Raw genomic sequence first — 19,087 nt, forward strand, 5'->3', positions numbered from 1 at the left:
AAAGTACTGCCTCCTCCCCAGGGTCCCCTCTTCCTAGAAAACAAGATGGCAGCATAAGGCACGTGCACTGTCCACACGACATCAGGTTACGTCCTTAAAAACAAAAATAAGCAATAGTCTTCCCCACAGCCCCAAATCGCCTCCCTCTGTTCAAAGAATGATTGTCCCCTCAAAGCACAACTCAGAGCAGAGAGGCTTAAATTAGAGCTGTGCACTGCCCCACATGCCAACTGAGAAAACAAAAACCAACAACACAGGTACAAGAGCGTAATACCAGAGTAATGAGATTAGTCCATAAATTAAAGTGGAGAAAAAAAAAGAGCCTGTCCCCTCCTCATCGCCAGCCCTCCCCCAAATCAGGAATTCCTTGCTTGTGAGTCTTGCAGAAAAGCCTGGACTCCGAGCCAGCCCTTTTCCCCAAAGTTAAATATTCCAAAGCCACTGCTGGGTACTTTGTTTCTCTGGACCCGCGTTGGGACTGAAAGGACAGCTTCTGAGATGGTCACCGGACACGTCCTCTTGGCGGGAGGGACCCTGCATCTGGCAGGGGAGGTGGGGAAAACCGAGGGCCTGGGCGGGTGGGCTGCCTCTCTGATGGCAGGTGGCGAGGCTGCGGGTTCTGCTATAAATACTCCAGCTCCAGGGCGTGCCTCAGCGCCTCCAAGTCCGCGTGGCAGGATATCCGCCAGAAAGGCATGTTGTGCTGGAACACAGAACACCAGCCACACGGTTACGGCTCTGCGCGGTGCTTCCCACGGCCCCCCTGGATCCCACGCCCGTGGTTAGAACCTTAGGAGAAATCACACTGAGTCACTGTAGCATGTGGGCATTTTCCAAACCGGGAGCACAGAACATCGTTGGTGGACCCCTGTGTGGTCAGGCATGCTTTCTATTCCTTCTGAGTCTGTTTTTAAAATTATTTACTTATTTTAAATTAATTTTGATTGAGGTATAGTTGCTTTACAATGTGTTAGTTTCTGCTGTACAGCAAAGTGAATCAGCTATACGTATACGTATAACCCCCTTTTTCCTTCCCATTTAGGTCACCACAGAGCACTGAGTAGAGTTCCCTGTGCTGTACAGTAGGTTCTCATTAGTTATCTATTGATATTTTATACATAGTAGTGTATATATGGCAATCCCAATCTCCCAATTCCCCCACCCCGCCTGAGCCAATCCTGATTGGCTTATCCTGCACTGTCCGCCATGTGGACTGTTTGACCCTCCCTCCTCTGTTGGGACCAGCCTGGTCTTAGGCGGCATGCTGACGTGGAATTAAATCACACAGCGAGAAAGCTATTCCGTTTTAAAAATGTGCTCTCAGTCCTGCTACTAAAATAGAAAATCTCGACTAGATGCTACTGTGTCTTCAACCCCTCCCTAACTCTCACTAATCTCCATTTGAACAGACAGGGCTGGTCCCAGAGAGTCTTTTTTATCTTTTCCTTTTCTTTACAGCAGGTGATGCTTGCTCTGTTATTGTCATGCTATCAAGTTTTCAATTTTAAACATAAGTTTGAAAGGGAAACATTAAGTAGGTAACCGTGCAGGCAGCATGCAGATACAGCAAAAGTTGTAATTGGTGTAAAAGAACTGTTATGCTGATTAGGGAAAGAAATCACTCATGTGGAGACAAAATTTGCAAAATATTGATACTTCCATAGCATGAGGGTTAAATGTTTCAGTGCCCTTTGCAAAGCTCTGTTCTGCCACCATTAGCTGGGTTATCTTAAATAATTTACTTTGGTGCTTGTCTGTAAAATGGGGATAATACTTCTGTATACTGTGTGTATCTTATATTACAGATGAGGAGACTGAGGCACAGAGAGGTCTGTCTGACTCCAGAGAGAAAACTTGACTGCCTGTTTATCACAGGAAAATGTGACCGTCGACTAAAGTTGTTGCCTGTCCAACAGCCATCCTCCCTTCTTCCTACTTCCAGAACCCTGAATTTGGCAGCGCCGTGCCCGAGAGGTAGGGGATGAGTTATGATCGTCTAAGCAAGCGATGACAACCCCAGCCTTGTTTACCAGGGGTTTGTCCTGTATCCTTCTGACTTGTGACCCGCTGAAGCCAATGAGGAAGTTGGCTGGGGGCTTCTGGGAAAGGTTTTCCTCCATGATTAGAGAGAGAGGCACCTGAGGAGAACTCCTTCCTCCTTACTTGCCCTTTTTATTTGGATGCTGACATATAAGTATGTGATGTCTGGGGCTGTGGCAGCGGTTTTGGGATCATGAGGCAAAATATCAGAAAAGAAAATGCCAAAGGTGGTTAGAAAGGTAGAGCAAAATGATGGAAAGGGATGCTTGGTGAATTTTCAGACCCACGGAAACAACCTAGGATACGCCTACTTGTAATCTTTTGTTTTTAAATTGGAGTATAGTTGTTTTACAATATTGTGTTAGTTCCTACTTCTAATCTTGTTAGGTGAGCAAGTGTTTAAGTTTTCATTACATAGGTTTTCTGCTACCTGCAGCTACTAGATACTGAGCCTCCTCGACAGCCACTGACCTTCAGCTATTTACTGAGTGAACAGAGGGTGCTTGATGAACATATGGCTGCCCCAAGTTCTTGTGGTCGTTCTGCTGCCCCTTGAGGTTCAGTGCCCACAGGGTAGAAACTATACAGGTGTCCTTTTGGTTCCAGGAGCACAACGACCCTTTCCTGCCTCTGGAGGCTCTGCACTTTTGACAGTTGGGTCAGGGAAGGCCTCTCTAGGGGGCTAACATTTAAGCAGGACCCAGAGAACACGAAGGAGGGAGCCATGCAAACGTGTGGGGAGGTAGTTGAGGTAGAAGACAGCAAGTGCAAAGGCCTTGAGGAGGGTTTGAGCTTGAAATGTCATATTCACTGCTGCCTTGCATGGCTCCTGGCACACAGTGGGCGCTTAATAAATATTCGTGGAAGGAATGAAAAGAGGAAGGGAGGGAGGAAAGGCGGGAAGGTGAGTTTCTCAAGCAAAGCCCTCCATGGACACACCTTTTTCTCTTTTGCCCAGAGGAAGCAGAAGACTATCCACCATGGGCAACAGACGCCATCTCTTTAATGCCTTTCAGCTTCCCCACCCTCCCCTCACCCCGGCCAAGCCTTTCATTTTCTGCAAAGATGGATGCTGGCTGCCACCTGGCCAATCCAGTCCCTCTTTAAAGAGTGTAATTCATTTTCTCTGGGAGGAAATGAGCAAAGGGGAAGAGACTATCTCAGCCATCTCCCTCCCAGGCCTGGTGGCTCCAGAGCATGGGTAGATGTATCACTTCTGGAGAGGGGGAGACAAATGACCCACTAACATGGAGATACGAACAACACCGTCAGCTTAAACAGCTGAAGCCCCTCGTCCTGTCGCCGTATTTCATGCTGCTCAGGTGGCCAGTGGCCTGGGCTAATGAGTGCCATCCCTCAGGCCGGGAGAGCTGCTGGTGCACAGGGTTTCTCACTAATGGGCTGGGGCTGCTGCTTCAGACACTGTGGGGGTTTTTAGGGGAGCTGGGTGCATGGGGCGTGTGTCCCAGTCTTCTTTGCTGGACTCCACTCTCTTCTGACCAGGTCAGGGGTGCAGACTGACAGTGTTTGAAACTCCTGAGTCCACCTCCTTCCTGCCAGGCATTTGGAGCAAAACACACAGCAGTTTTCATGTACCAGCTGTGTGACCTTAGGTAAATTAATTAACCTGAGTCTCAGACATGTTCCGTATAAAATGAAGTGGGATGGTACCCACTTCGCAGGGGGAGGGGGTTGGAGGATTAAATAAAATGATGATGTCGGTAATAAAGAGTAGTGATTAAGGCCCGGGGTTAAGTAGGGTGCCAGTTACCGCCCTGCCACATGCCAGCTGGGATGGAGGCTGCCAGGTGGCTCCCAACATCCTTTCTTCCCTTTCTCTCAGAAAACGCTTTTTTTCTTTTTCTCTTTCTAGGAACTTGGTGGCTGAGAATAAGGGGTACATCTCCCAGCTACCTTTGTGGCAAGGTGAGATCATGTGACTCAAATCTGGCCAATGGGGTCTGAGAAGCAGTGATGTTGACCTATATCAGCTGTGCTCTTAAAGGGATGAGGAGTCCTTCCCCTTTTTCTTCCTGGTGGCTGGAGTGCAGACGTGGGCGTGGTGAGGAGCCGTCTTGGACTTTGTGGAAAGAGCAGTACTGGGACTGGCAGAGCAACAAGACAGAAGGGGCCCGGGTCCCTGGTGCTGTCCCAGCTGTCTGGGCAGCTAATGAGAGACGAAGAAAGCCCTCCCCTGTTTAAGCTGCTGTCTGGCATCTCTGGCAATGCAAACTCCACAGAACCTGGGCAGCCCTGGCCCCGCTGGAGCCCACCCCATCCACATCCTCAGCGGGTCTTAGCAGCGTGCTTCTCCTGTGGACTTTGAGCACACAAGATTTCGGTGAGTTTTCATGTTATGTGAAAACGGGCATTCTTGTTTTCTTTTTCTGCTGGCTCCCCAGGAGAGAGAACCCCTGAATTTCTGAAGGTGGATTTAGCTTTCTCCCCTCCCCTGGCCCTGGGGAGTAGTAATCACACAGCTTCAGGCTATTGAGGGCTAACTACGCAGGGTTTCTCTGCTGGGCCCCGTGCGCCTGTTCTCGGCAAGTGTGACAGATTAAAAAGGCAGCTCAGAGAGCGTTGCCATCTGCTGAAGGCCACACAGCCAACAATGGCAGAACCAGGATTTAGAGCAAAATGCGCTCCCCTGGTCACCTGTTTCTGTGAAAGCAGGGTGGCTGTAGGGTGAGGTGAGGGAGGCGCCCGGGACACGGAACTTAAGGAGGCACGTCCATCAGCGCCCCCTAGGCGAGGGCGACCCCAGACCAGCAGGTCTCAAAGGAGAAGCCTGCCCGTTAGGGGTGACTTGGCAATTTCTAGGGGTGTGATTTTTGACTGTCGTCCTGATTTGGAGGCACTGCAGGTGGGGGCAGGTCTCCTGCCTCATCCCACACACCTTCCACCTGAATGACTTTCAGATGTCCTGCCAGATATTTAAGCACAAACCCGTTCTTAATAACCTGAGTGTAGACCCTTAACTCCACTTTACTTGTCACATATAAATAGAGCATTTTTCTCATGCTTTTAATAAAACCCGACTTCCCCAGGGCTGCAATTACCGTGTCAACTGGGGAAGTCTATTTTATTCAGAACCTTTCCGTGGGTTGCTTCGCAGGCTGGAGCAGTCACGTGACAGCCGCGGCACCTCGCTGGCTTTGTGAATGGCCAAGACCGCGCACCTGCGTCCCCCTGTGTGTGTCGGCTCACATCCTCAGTGATGGTACGTTTGGGTGTGAGATCTTGTGCTCAGATGTTCACATACTGAAGCACACGTTACTGTGAGTATAAATGACTTTCCCTTATTTGTCTTTGATGTATCATCAGATGTTGATCTCCTGGACATTACGGTTATAAGGAGGTTTTATTATCCATTAGTATTTCATTTCAGGAGAGTAAACGGTCATTTCAAAACATCTGCTACGCTGCCCTAAGAAACGTCCTTTGGTGAGAAGGTGGGTGAACGGCAGCCACTGCTCCGGATGTCCCTGTCATTCTCCAGGTGAGAACCGGAGGGCGTGTGTGGGGGTGCCCGCGGCCATGGGCCTAAGTGGGGTCTCAGCCCAACTTTGATAGAAGCAAAGTTTATTTTGATCGCTGTCACATGCTTAGGGCAGAGGTTTTTTTCTATTAGATCTGAACTTGGAAGAGGGGCTCTGGAATCCCCCTTCCATCCCGGCAGTGGGCTTCAAGGAGTCTCACCAGAGACCACGCTCTTGACCTGGCACATTGGTCCTGGATTCGTGTGATGATTCGCGCTACGATTCGCGCTACTGTTCTGGTCATATCCTGGTGTATCACCCCTATTATTTACTTAATGTTTTGATCATATCCTGGTGTATCACCCCTATTATTTACTTAATATTTTTTCCTCTGAATCAGTTCATTTTTTTTTTTTTTTTTTTTTTTTTTTGCGGTACGCGGGCCTCTCACTGTTGTGGCCTCTCCCGTTGCGGAGCGCAGGCTCCGGACACGCAGGCTCAGCGGCCATGGCTCTCGGGCCCAGCCGCTCCGCGGCACGTGGGATCTTCCCGGACCGGGGCACGAACCCGCCTCCCCTGCATCGGCAGGCAGACTCTCAATCACTGCGCCACCAGGGAAGCCCCAGTTCATTTTTAAAGTTTAAGAAATATGCTTTAAAAAGAAGTGCTCAGGGTCAAGGCTGAAGTCCCTGCGAAGGCCCCAGGCACCTCCCTGACTGCACCTCCTGCCCCTCCCCACTCGCCTGGTGCATCGCGCAGCCGGCAGCCATGCCAGCTCCCTGCAGGACGCTCCAGCCTTCCGACCTCTCCACTTCTTGGCTCCTCTCCGCGAACTCCCTCCCTCTGATACTCACTTGGCTCACTCGCGCTCCTCCTCCCGTTTTCGCCAAAGCTCTGGTCATCATCTGACACGCATGTTACACTTAGGGGTCGATTGCTCGTCCCCAGGCTGTGAGCTGAGGGAGGGGTGAGAGCCCTGTGTGTTCTGCTCACTGCAGGACGCCCAGCGCCTGCAACAGTAGCTGGCACACAGTAGGTGCTCAGCTAATGGAGCTTACACACCCGCTGGAGAGTCGGTGACTAAGCCACCAGGCACACAGGTAATTCTCTCATGACAGGAGGGGATAAGGCCCTGGAGAAGGACTAGGGACAGCGGGGGGAGGGAGTCGCAGGCAGGCCTGACTGAGCTGGAGTGGGAGCTGGTGCAAGTGCTGCTGAGGCTGAAAGGATGAGTCCGGGAGAGCTGGGAAAGCAGAGGAGCCTTCCAGGTGGATGGAACAGTAGATGCAAAGCCTTCTAAGCACCCCTCTCTCGGGGCCCTCTGTCTTCTCATGAGCTCCATCCGCTGAGACCCCTAAACGTTTTTGCATTTCTTTTGAATCTGTTTCTGGGGCGGGAAGGGGGAAACCAAATTACGCTCTGTGACATTAACCATCTGCTTCCCAGGCCTCTCCGGGTGGGGAGTGGCAGGCTCTCTGGGATGCTGTTGACAGGTCCAGATCCAGGGTTTTGGAACAGAGCTGTGGCCACCAGAAGCCCCCTGCCCCTCTCCTCATGGGCCTGAGATCACAAATGCAGGATTTTCTTTTTCATTAGCTTAATGCTGTCTTTATTAACTGGGAAGGGTTCCTGGAACATATGATCAGTAAGCATTAAATAAAACAGGCACCAGCCCCCCGGCCAGCCTGCCCTGACAGAGGGTCTCTGGGCTCCCGAGCAGCTGTCCCAGAAACAATGCAGGGCTACCGGGGTGGCAGCCAAAGGCCCGGAGGGGGATTTGCAGGAAATTACTCAGGATGCTTCTGCGATTTCCAAATGGCAGGGGACGGGCGAGCAAAGAGCCTGGGAAGGAGACAGGCTCAAGAGAGGAGGAAAGAGCAGCCGGAGAGACGGACGGAGAGAATATACCTTTTTCGCCCCCTGCTCCTCTTCCACGCCATCGCCAATCACGATGTAGACGGCTTTTCTGCCGAATCTCTGCATTATCCTCTCAAAGCAGCTCTCCTTCCCTGCACACACGGACGAAGGAAAGACACTCGGTGAGGACCCAGGACTGAGGTGACTAATAACCGCTCATCAAGAGTTCACTTTGTACAGCCTTCTTACAAAGGTCTCCTTAAGGACCAGGTATTAATCATTTCATCCTCAAGCAAACTTCGAGGCGTCACTGTCCCCATCCCCATGTGATGGACGACAGTGCAGAGGCACAGAGAGGTTAAGTGGCTTGCCCACGGTGACACAGCAGGAGAGGCAGGGCAGGGGTCTGAAACAAGCCCCGGCGTCTATGCGGCTGTCCGGTGTAGGAGTGATGGGCCCATTATACAGATAAGGACACGAGGCTCTGAGAGGTGCCCTGGACATGATCGGCCCAGGATCCCGAGTTAGTTTAGGAAGCAGAGGTGCCAGGATTCACGAGTCCGAGGGTGGGCAGCCTGGCGACAGAGCGGCCCTCGTGCGACTCGGCTGTTCGTCGTTTTCTTGATCCCCGTAGACGACCACCTTTTCGTAGTTTCCTTCTTCCCAGTGGCTGGGCAGCAGCATCAATCCAGGAACACTAAATTCAGGTCTTAGCTCATCCTGTTTCAGCAAGTTTAGTGACCATATCATGATAATGAGAAGAGCCCTGAACAGAACAGCTGTCACTCGGCAGATGCCGGCACAGAGCAGGCTCGGTGCTTCACCGCCCCAGCAGGATTTCTTGGCCTCGGTGTTACTGACATTCTGGGCTGGCTAAATTCTTTGCTGCCCTGAGCACTGAAGGATGTTTGTTGAGCAGTATCTCTGGTCTAAAACTTCAGTAAAGGCAAAAACTGCTCTAAGAAAATGCTTCCAAAGTACATACATTTGTTCTTGCTCCAGAAAAAAAAAACAGGTAAACATTTCTAATGAAAAACAACTAGGCTTTGTATTATTATACATGTTTAGGTGATACAAGAAAAAAAAATTAGCCTCCTCCCCCACAAGAAAAATCAGTATTACTTGCCCTGATGACAAATGATGCTGTTAATTTGTAGTTATTTTGAATTCTCTTATGAAAGTTCTAAGCCTAAGTCTTGTTTTCTTTGTTAATAAAGGAGATTAACAAGTATTCAAGAGGTGTTAAAGCAAGATAACACGAAATTGAGACCATATCTTTGAAAGAGCATTAAAAAAACAATAGTTTTCTCTGTGGTTCAAGGTTAGGTTAGTTAATGGCCATAATTAACTAATTAAAATTAGTTAAATTAAAACCACCTTGTGTACCATCCTGGGGCAGGGGGAACTGTCTTCCTCTGCTTCCTTAGTAATGGATTTCCATGAGTTTTACCTGGGCTCACAGTCACTTAGCTATGGACTACATTTCCCAGCTTCCCTTGCAATTAGTTGTGGCCGTGTGACTAAGCTGGGTTAATAGGAAGTGAGTAGAAGTAACATGCACCTCTGAGTCTTGGCTTTACAATAATGGACGCCCATTACGCCTTCCTGTTTTCCCCCTTCTCCTAAGCTGGAATGACAATATGGCAGAATCTGATTTGACCATGTACATGAGGATAAAATTACAGGGGATGGTGGAAAACTAAAACGGGAAGAACACGGCTTCCTGGGTGAGTATGAGGACAGAGTCACCCCATCAGCCTGGATCACTCACCTCTGGTCTCTTGACATCTGAGGGAGAAATAAGCTTTGGCCCTGATGTAATTAAGCCCTTGTATGTGGGGTGTATGTGCTACAGCGGCTCTGCAGCTGTCCTCACTGATACACACACTTTGGAAAACTGCAATCCTAACCAATTTCTCTAGAAGCAGGGAAATGGGCATTCTTGTTTTCTTTGCGTCTATGAGGGTTGTTTGGGGGGAGATTTGTCCATGCCCATGGACAAACTCTTTAACTTCCCTAGTGTCGTTTTCCTTAAACTTTCCAAACCTGGCAGGCAAAGCTGACCTTACCCTCCCTCCCCGTACCCCTCTGAGGTCTGGGCTCCCCTACCTGTCTTGGTTGCACTGTAGATGTTCTCAATAGGAAACACGGAGCCCAGTCCATACAGCAGGACTTTGGCCAGGGCAGGAATTAGTTGAGTGGTGGTGACCAGCACGTTGACACAATTGGGCCTGAGGGCAAAGGAGATGGTGAGTCAGAACTCCAAGGTACCACAAGGCCAGGCCTCCTACCCCCGCAGCTGAGCCTGGAGTCCGTGGGAATTCTGGTGGGGTTTGGAGGCTCTGGCTAAGTCGTCTTCAGGTGAGGCTAGAGCCCAGGGATCCTCCAGCTATTCCTCTCTCTTAAGCCTGAAGCTGCCTGACACATTGAAATCTAACACAAGTGTAATAGTTTTCCTATTTAAAAAGCAAATGTTAGGGACTTCCCTGGAGGTCCAGTGGTTAAGACTTCGCCTTCCAGTGCAGTGGGTGTGGGATCGATCCCTGGTCAGGGAGGTAAGACCCCACATGCCTCGTGGCCGAAAAACCAAAAAAAAGTAAAACAGAAGCAGTATTGTAACAAATTCAATAAAAACTTAAAAAAAAATGTTGGGCTTCCCTGATGGCTCAGTGGTTAAGAATCCGCCTGCCAATGCAGGGGCCATGGGTTCGAGCCCTGGTCCAGGAGGATCCCACATGCCACGGAGCAACTAAGCCCATGCACCACAACTACTGAGCCTGTACTCTAGAGCCCGTGAGCCACAACTACTGAAGCCTGCGCTCTGCAACAAGAAGCCACCACAAGAAGCCCGGACACCACATCAAAGAGTAGCCCCCGCTCACCACAATTAGAGAAAGCCCGTGCACAGCAACGAAGACCCAACACAGCCAAAAATATCTTTTTAAATTTACTGCAAGGGCCACACACTAAAGCAGCTGCAGGGACCTATTGGCAATGTGCGTGAGTGACATGGAACAAGCGTAGGACAACAGGGAGAGGTGAGGACTGGGGTAAACTGCAGAGCACATGCCAGTTCTGACGTTTTCCAAGATCCTCGAAACCTGCAGCTATGGATTGACTTTCCCAGTCTTTGGGATAAAGTGTGTCTCAGACAAAACACATCAGCAGGGTGGATTCAGCTCATGAGCTGCCATTTTGTGACCATTGATCTGTTGGGTCACAAGAATTCTGATGCTGCAGGGGAGTAATTTGTTCTCTGGCCCAGGTGATCTTATTTAAGAGCAAGAGGCAATTTAGTGGGAGGTCTAGAATGAGACCGGGCCCTCCTGACCTCACTAAGAGCCCGCCAGATGATCTGTGTGATCCTATAAAATGGTTTTCACAGGGTGACGTTGTGGCTGGAGGGTGTTGTGGGCAAGAGCGGTTGGGACAACAGACCTCCGTACAAAGGTCTTTAGCTCTGCTGGCCCCCATCAGTCTCTGCAACTACCTGCACATCTGAGGGACAAGGTGTCCATGGGGCCTGTACACCCCAGCTTTATCAAATGTCTGGAAGGTGTGCAGGGGAGAACTGGGGGGTCCAGTTCTCCCAAGTGTGGAAATGGAGGGGCTGCCACCCTTGAATGGGAGAAAGTTCAGTGGCGCAAAGGAAAACGGGGGCTCCCACCTACCGCGAATTGATGAGGTTTAGTGCCTTCAGGGAGTGGGTCAGCCAGAGGTCCGTCAGAGCTTCCAGCTCGGCTCTGAGCTGCAGCCATGTCTCTCTTTTGGGAGCTCCTATCAAGCCTACGGACAAAGCAAATAAAAATCATCCTTGCTGTCATTTCAAAGGGCTGGGGGGAGTAGGGTTAGGGAAGGTGAGTCTAGGTTTCAGATCAGATGACACCCAAGGTCAGCTTCAATCCAGTGACCTTAATTTTATTTTGAGATTGATTGGATCAGTCAATGGAGTCGAGTAGCTGCCTACTCAGGCCTCTTCCCTTGACTGGCCAGGAGCTGGTTAGAGACCTTGTGATAATCAGAAACATCCCCAGATGCCTCCTGGGTGGGGAGGAGGCGGCATCACCTGTTAAGAGCCAGCGGCCTAGAGAATCCCAGAAACAGCGATCCGCGGGCCTGGTCACTACCGAGCCAACCCTGCCTTCAGCCCCTCCAGGCTTCTGTTCAGTGTGGCAGCCAGTGCTCTCCTGCCACTGAAGCTGGTGGCTTTCACCTTGCCTACACAGTAGAGTCACCAGGGAGCTCTGTGGGTCCTGATGCCAGGCAGTGGCCAGGCCAGGAACTGGAAACTCCTCAAGGGGTTCCGATATGAGCCAAGTCTGAGAACCGGTGTTTCCACAAACCGCCTGGGGATCTTGTTAAAAACGCAGGTCTGGCTCAGTCACCTGGGGAGGGGCCTGAGCGTCTACACTTCTAACGAGCTCCCAGGTGATGCTCATGTGAGTAGTGAGGGCTGAAGCCGGTGGCCCTCGAATTCCGGTGAGCATCAGAATCACCTGGAGGGCAGGTTAAGCCACAGAGCGCCAGGCCCACCTCAGAGCTTCAGGTGCGACAGGTCTGAGGTGGGGCCAGAGAATCTGCATTTCCAGCAAGTCCCCAGGTGATGCTGCTGGTCCAAGGACCACACGTGGAGAACCACGGCAGGGGTGGGGGGTGTAATCATGGGCAAGATGCCCCATCCTGTCCTCAGCTTCCCCACCCCGCCCGCCCCGCCCCACCCCCCTAAAGCGAGGATAAGGGAATCTTAGTGCCCTCTTCCAGAGGGCGCCACAAGGGTGACGCTGAGTGAGCTAGGACTTATAACAAGCCTCTCAGAGCAGTACCTGGCACAGGGCAGGTGGGATGCGAGTGACAGCATCCATCCTTGATGAATTTCCCTTGGTCCAGGGGTTGCGCCCGGAGCACAGGCAGACCCTCTGACCGCTGTGGACGACCCTCTCCCCCACCCACTCACCGCCGACGTTGTTCTTGTAGGTGTTGTACATCTCCTTCACTCGCCGGTAGCGGAAGGCCAGCTTCCTCATCCAGTCCACGCCACCGTGCACACCAGAGCCCAGGCACAAGCTGGCCCCCGGGGCCGAACTGTGGAAGCCATCAGCGGAGAAGTTGTAGGTGCTGGGGAGACGGGAGAGGGCGGGGCGTGGGAGAAGAGACAGTGTTAATGTCGGGGAGGTGGGAGCTCTTCACCAGGAGACCCACGGGGTGGGGTTTGGGGCACCCATGATGTCCCTGAATGTTCGAGGGTGCCGTGGGTATGTGCGTTCTGGGGGAAGCAGGATCATAGTTTTTATTAACTTCCCAAACAATGGTGGCATCCTTTGCTCTTGCCTAGTCAGCATCCATTCTCCTTTCTTTTGGTATCAAAGAGCATCTGTATTTTGGGGGGGCAGCCATTCTGTCCCCTGCATGCAGTGGCCAAGCTGGGGAAAGCCTCCCTCTCTCCCCCTTCAGAGTCTGAAGCTGGAAGGCAACTCCAAAAAATGGTTGGCCTTGGTTCATCCTGAGAGAAAGTTCCAGAAGAATATGCCAGTTAGTTTCTGCCACTCTGATCCCCAAACCTGCTCTGCTTCACATGCCCCATAAGCCCTGACTGCTGACCTTTTCCTCCTATTCTGTGAGCATCTCTGTATCTTTCTATAGACATTCCCTATGTTGGGGACTTCCCTGGCGGTCCAGTGGTTAAGACTCTACGCTCCCAATGCAGCGGGCATGGGTTCAATCCCCTGGTCCGAGAAGTAAGATCCTGCATGCCGCAGGGCGTGGCCAGCAAAAAAAAAAAAAAAAAAAAAAGAAATTCCCTATGGTAATTTTTTTATCTGTTAAATTAAGCAGAGTAGATTGCTGGTGCTTTGCAGACATAACCCTCCATCAGCATGAAGCGTGGTCTGGGGACGAGTCAGAGTGTCATGTGAGGTTAATGACGGAAGCGGCAGCTGGGAACCAGAAGGGGAAAGCGTGGGTGATTGACCACCTACAGCAGCTAGAGTGTGAGAACGAAAGCCCTAGCTCTCCACGGAACACCATTTTCTTTCCCTCCACTGGAAGCTTGGTACAGGTTTGCAAAACCACAGGCCGTTGCAAGGCAAAACCAGAGCGTGACAAGGGATGTGTGGACCAAAAACTTCAAAAGTGAAAGTCTCTTCGAACAGAAAAAGCCTGGGGGGAGCAGGTCAGCGTGGTATATACCACAGCCTCTTGGGGGGTGGGTTCAGCTGACTTTTTTTTCTCTTTGCATTATTTTATTGTTTCTGGATTTTCTGTGATGAGTTTAAGGGTGGAGAAAGATATTGTATTTTTTAAAAAGATGTGATGCACTAGGGATGAAACAACACTAGGAAATTGTATCTTGGGTATCCCCGGTTTAACGCCACTGCTGCAGCAGATAAAAGGGAATTTGGAAAGTGTGAAGCGCTGGGTCATTCTCCCCGTGGGCCACGTGATGTCCTGATGCCCATGTGCTGTCCCGCACCGTTCTGTGCCTGGGGCTCAGCCTGACAGCCTGAATATCGAACTGGTGACAACGAAACACCTGCAGGATCCGCAGAAACGCCTGGAGTGATGCCTCAAACTCAACAGCAGATTTCACCACGTGGGCTCCACTGGGGCAGGTGGGCCAGGAGGGCACTGACCCAGGTGACTTAATCCCAAAGGCCTCAAACGTAGACTCTGGCATTCCCTCCAGAGCAGGCTGGGTAGACAGTCACAGAGAGATACCAACAGGCTGACAGAAGTTCTTTAGATGTCTTCAAATTTTTGCCCATATGTCCATAAACACACACACACATCCACCTGGGCCATTTTTCACAGACATTTGTGTGAGTGTGCGTGTATAGAAAATTGGAAGCAAGTAACTCATAATGTCAGAAAGTGGTGAGTTGGAGATGGTGGGAACAGGGATGATCGTAGTTTCTTCTCTGCTCTTTACTGAATTACTCAAGTTTAAAAGTTGAGGACTTCCCTGGCGGTCCAGTGGTTAGGACTCTGTGCTTTCACTGCCGAGGGCAAGGGTTCAATCCTCGGTTGGGGAACTAAGATGCCGCGTGCCTCGTGGTGTGGCCAAAAAAAAAAAAAAATACAATACAATAAAATAAAAATATAGGTTGTGTGTAATTAACTTGTTTGGCTACTAGCTTGACATCGTGGTACTGGACACCATAACTTCTGAGATCTTGAGAAGGTTATTAAAAAAAAATTAAAAAGATACATGGAGAATAAGATATGACTGTTCTAATAACTTGTTTGCAATGATAACCTCCTCTTTCCCACGAAAGATGCCAGGGGGTTTATTACACAGACATGTTGCTGCTGCCTTCTTCTCAGTCCCTCCCTTGGGTGGCGGTGACCAGGAGCTAAAGAGGAATAAAATATCCCCAACTAATAAAAGGGAGCAGACGACATCTAATCGTAGGGGCAGAGAGCCATTCAGCAAGGACTACTCACTGTGCCGGGCACTTTTCTAGCACATTCTTATCCTGGCGAGAAAGGGGCTATGTGACTTTATCCCATCACGGCCCCTCATTTCCAGAAGCCACACTTTAAATTGACACGTGCTCCTTCCTCTGTACTGTCAAGGTTCCCATCTTGCCAGAGAATGTCTTCTGCTTTTTCTTTTTTAAAGAAATTTTATTTTCCATCAATCTCATTTCCATTTCCTGTTTAAGAGTCTTTGGAAGAACAGCTTCGGACCACTCGGTGGTTGTGCCTCCCCAACCAGTGGCCTGAACTCCGCAGTCTTCAGTAGGGAGCCACCGGGCAGGCACAGAGGGCATCTGGGAGCCTTCAGACTGGTCTGCGACCTCGGGTTGAGTGGCACTGAACTTGGGAGCTGGAGCATCCGTTCACCTCGACGTTGCTCCAGGGTTACAGCCTTCTCAGCAGCGGCCTGCTCTTCCTTTTCAGCCTCTTCTGGATCCCTGTGGAAGCAGAGATCAGGCATGACCTCCCCAGGTGCTCACGGGAGATGGTACCACTCATGCGCAGGACATCCCAGGCCAGCATCCACCGTGTCAGACCCGCTGGGGAAGCTCCCTTGTTGTTGTAGGGACGGCACAGAGGAGAATCTGCTACACACAGCAACGGTAGGCAGGTTAACACAAGAGCCTCTGGGAGAGGCTGGTGGTCAGCGCCGGAATCAGTAACCACCAGAAGTCGTGGCGCCTGGAAGGTTGCCTGGATCTGGTAAGTGAAGTTTCCAGGAGTGAAACAGCCAGAAATAGAAGTAGCTCTGGTGGCAGCGACAAACTTCAGCACAGCTCGCCGGTCAGTCTTCTGGAGGACGTGACACTGACATCGACTGGGTTTTCAGTGGCAGCCATGGCACAAGCTGCCGGCAGAAGCTTCTCCCCCGTTCTCTTCAGACTTATGATGTAGATGCCGTCACTTTTCCTTCTGCGGATGGACCGATCCATTTGGAAGTCAAGGTTGGTGCCTCCTAACTGGGTTCCTGCTGCAAAGAATTTGAGGACATCCTCCTTTTTCACTTGCAGGACATCAAGGACTCCGGCCATTGTGGAAATTTCCCTTTAAGTAATGATGGGAATCTAGAACAATGCCTTATGGACCCCTCCCTGAGTAGTGCAGAAAGGCTAGAGAATTTATTCTTGAAAAAGAACACTGACTCTGTAAACTCAGGATACCTGGGGAAATGCCTGGATGTTCTGCTAAGAGGTGGAGGGCAGGGAAGGGTGTCCGTGAATCCTGCCTCACCCATTTACCAGCTGTGTGAGGTTGGGCAGGTTACTGAACCTCTCTGTGCCTCCCATTCCCCAAGTGTAAAACAATGATGATGATAAGAGCAACTATTTCCTAGGGTAACTGTGAAGATGCAGTGAGTTAAGTCACATAGAGCAACTGGAACAGGGCATGGTGCAAAGTAAGGGCGTTACCACTGTTGGTTTTTATTGTTAACTGAAAACAAAACAAAACAAGGGGCATTTGATAGTTGCTGCCTAGCACACAGTAGGTGCTTAATAGATATTTCTTGAATGAACAAATGGGGAATTTGGCTTCTAGTGGGAAAAAAACACCCTTGGATTGTGGATTCTTGAAATGAGGTACCAAACAATCAGCATGAATCAGGGTTCAGAGGGCCATTGCTCTGAATTCCAAGCCAGCCAACTACAGGGGAAACGATAAAAACAGAACACTGGTTACTCACTGCCTTGAAAGGGAGAGTGGTTCCCTGGGATGACTTCATGACAAGGACACAATTAGCCTGGACCTGGGGTTTATTTACTCCACAAATTAAGCAGTCCTGGCTGGCAGTGGAGCCGTGCTCCTTGCCAGGCCTGACTGCAGAAGGGATTTTCTGAATGGCTAATTAAAATGAAGCAGGCGATGCCCAGCTGTCACTTCTAATTGTGCTGGGCTTTGAAAAGACTTGCAGGGCTCGGGAACAGAAACTTTGATTTCTTTTTTTTTGAGTAAGTTGGAAGACACACCTAGGCAGCAAACATTAAGTTACCACGAATGGCTCACAGGCAAAACGTTATTTGGTCTCATAATATTTTTGACGGGCCTAGAAGCGTTGAATAGTGATAATTTTGATAAGCACAGCTTAATAACTAGGGTTCTGTTTTTATAATGGGCAGGCTTGGAACATTCCAGCCATATTCTTCTGAAAGCTGTCTCACTTTGAGCAGCTGGGTACCTTATTTCTGGAATTCATGTCCTAGGAGTGTTTTCCCCTAGAAATCAGACATACCACTTACTCACTCAAGAAATATTTTTTTGAGTGTCAACTGTATCAGTTCTACATTAAATAACGTGTGTATGTTAGTGAGCGCAGTCAAACCTTGGAAATAGGTTTACCGGACTCTTCATGGTGGTGATTCTGGGAGACAAGATCAGAGGTGGTGTGTGGTACTTTTCACAATGTGCGTGCATTACTTTAGTAAAGCAGGGAAAACCCCCCCGAGAGAGAAACATAAGCAGAGTCACAGAGGATCGGCAGGAAGCTCGGCCTCAGGGATTCGGGACGATGCAGAGCAGGCTGCAGGGTGGGGGGCAGGGTTGTGATTTTTTTTTTTTTTTTTTTTTGCGGTACGCGGGCCTCTCACTGCTGTGGCCTCTCCCGCCGCGGAGCACAGGCTCCGGATGTGCAGGCTCAGTGGCCATGGCTCATGGGCCCAGCCGCTCCGCGGCACACGGGATCCCCCCGGACCGGGGCACGAACCCGTGTCCCCTGCATCGGCAGGCGTACTCTCAACCACTGCGCCACCAGGGAAGCCCAGGGTTGTGATTTTGGAGTTCAGAGAAACACCGGTCCCAGCTTGGGCTGAGGGCAGGCCACCTTGCCCTGATAACTAGCCCGTCCCTCCTCTCTGCTTCCTAGTGAAAGGCAAGCTTGATAACCAATCAGAAGGGGCATTTTTGATTGACTCCCCAAATTCCTACCTTAAATCTTGCCCATTGTCATCGGATGAGACATCGTCCACGTGGATCTGGTCACAGTCCTGTAGAGAATTTGGCAAGAAGAGAAAAAGGGAGAAATGTGACTGGTGAAGATGATGCAGCCTTTAAGAGTTGGTTTCATAAGCTGAGGGGTGAAGGAGCACTGAACTGGGAGTCAGAGTCCTGAATTCTAGTCCACACTTTGCCACCGAAGGTCAGGTGACCTTGGGCTAAGTCTCATTCTTTTGCCTTTGGCTATACGGGGTGGTGGTGACCGTATAATTTATCATGCAAACCCAGATAATTTTGCAATGTAAAGGGGGCTGCTGTCAACGTTACATTAGGAGGACAGGCACAAAATAGGACCTATCTCCCTCTGCCCCCAGGTACACTAGGACCTATGGTTACCATGGCCATACGGTGGAAGCCTTTCACTATTCAAAGTGTTTCCTCTGCTTGGAATGCTCTTCTGCTTTCATCTCCTTAGTGAACCTTGGATTCTTCAAGCATTAGCTTCAGGAGGTACCCCCTGCCCAAGTCCCCCTCTGTGTCCCACGATCTGTGACCATCATTTATCAAGCATTACTACGTGCCAGGCACCATTCCAAGGGTTCGCCATTCAATGGACTCCAATAACATGCTGCTTTCCACCACCCATACATCTCTCAGTTCTCTTTGGAGAAATACCGTAACACATGGGAGTTAAGACAGAGGGGAAGGGATGATGTAGGTGGGCACATGACCCAGGCTCAACCAATCAGAGAGACCCAGGGTCCCTCTAGCCACAGTGATGACTTCAGAGATGAGTGTGTGGCCTCAGCTGGACCAATGAGAACCAGTCCTGGGACTTTTGGGAAAGAGGAGCTCTCCTTTCCCTAAAGCTGCTGGGTGGTGAGATGAAGCCTGGGGCTGTTAGAGGAAAGTAGGTCTGGGAGTTGGAGAGAGGGAGGAGGCCCTGATCAGATCACATTGTTTGCTCCTCTGGATCCGGCCACAACTGAGACAAGGCCACCCTGACTGCCACGGCAGGCTGAATGATAGCCCCGCAAAACAGCCCTGTCCTAATCTCAGGAAACGTATACAGAAAAAGGAACTTTGCAGATGTGATTAAGTTAAAGATCTTGAGATGGGGAGATTATCCTGGATTTTCCCGGTGGACCCCAAATGTAATTACAAGGGTCCTTGTAAGTAAGAGGCAGAGGGGTATTTGACGACAGAGAGGAGAAGGGAACTGGAGTGAGGTGCTTTGAAAATGAAGGCGGAGGCCGCAAGCCAAGAAATACAGGCGGCCACCAGAAGCCGAGAATGGCGAAGAAACA

General features: G+C 50.4%; 1 protein-coding gene and 1 pseudogene across 7 annotated transcripts in view; both read right to left on the reverse strand.

Moving 5' to 3' along the window:
* The window catches only part of EYA2 (EYA transcriptional coactivator and phosphatase 2), a 270,332-nt gene continuing 251,245 nt past the window's right edge, over positions 1-19,087 (reverse strand). For 4 of the 6 annotated variants that reach the window (XM_079944468.1, XM_079944471.1, XM_079944469.1 and 1 more), the window contains exons 11-15: positions 17,772-17,830; positions 12,331-12,491; positions 11,048-11,162; positions 9,486-9,607; positions 7,180-7,528 (exon numbers count right to left, since the gene is read on the reverse strand). In XM_079944468.1, the coding sequence (XP_079800594.1) occupies positions 7,311-7,528; positions 9,486-9,607; positions 11,048-11,162; positions 12,331-12,491; positions 17,772-17,830 (675 nt within the window). In that variant the 3' untranslated portion in view covers positions 7,180-7,310. Of the gene's footprint in view, positions 704-7,179; positions 7,529-9,485; positions 9,608-11,047; positions 11,163-12,330; positions 12,492-17,771; positions 17,831-19,087 lie in introns of those variants that run through there. The other 2 variants (XM_079944472.1, XM_079944470.1) reach the window with 1 other exon arrangement.
* LOC307198354 (small ribosomal subunit protein uS2-like) lies at positions 13,684-16,166 on the reverse strand (annotated as a pseudogene). Its single transcript has one exon. The product of its transcript is annotated as a small ribosomal subunit protein uS2-like (transcript).

This window comes from Stenella coeruleoalba, assembly GCF_951394435.1.
Source record: "Stenella coeruleoalba genome assembly, chromosome: 15".
Lineage (NCBI taxonomy): Eukaryota > Metazoa > Chordata > Mammalia > Artiodactyla > Delphinidae > Stenella > Stenella coeruleoalba.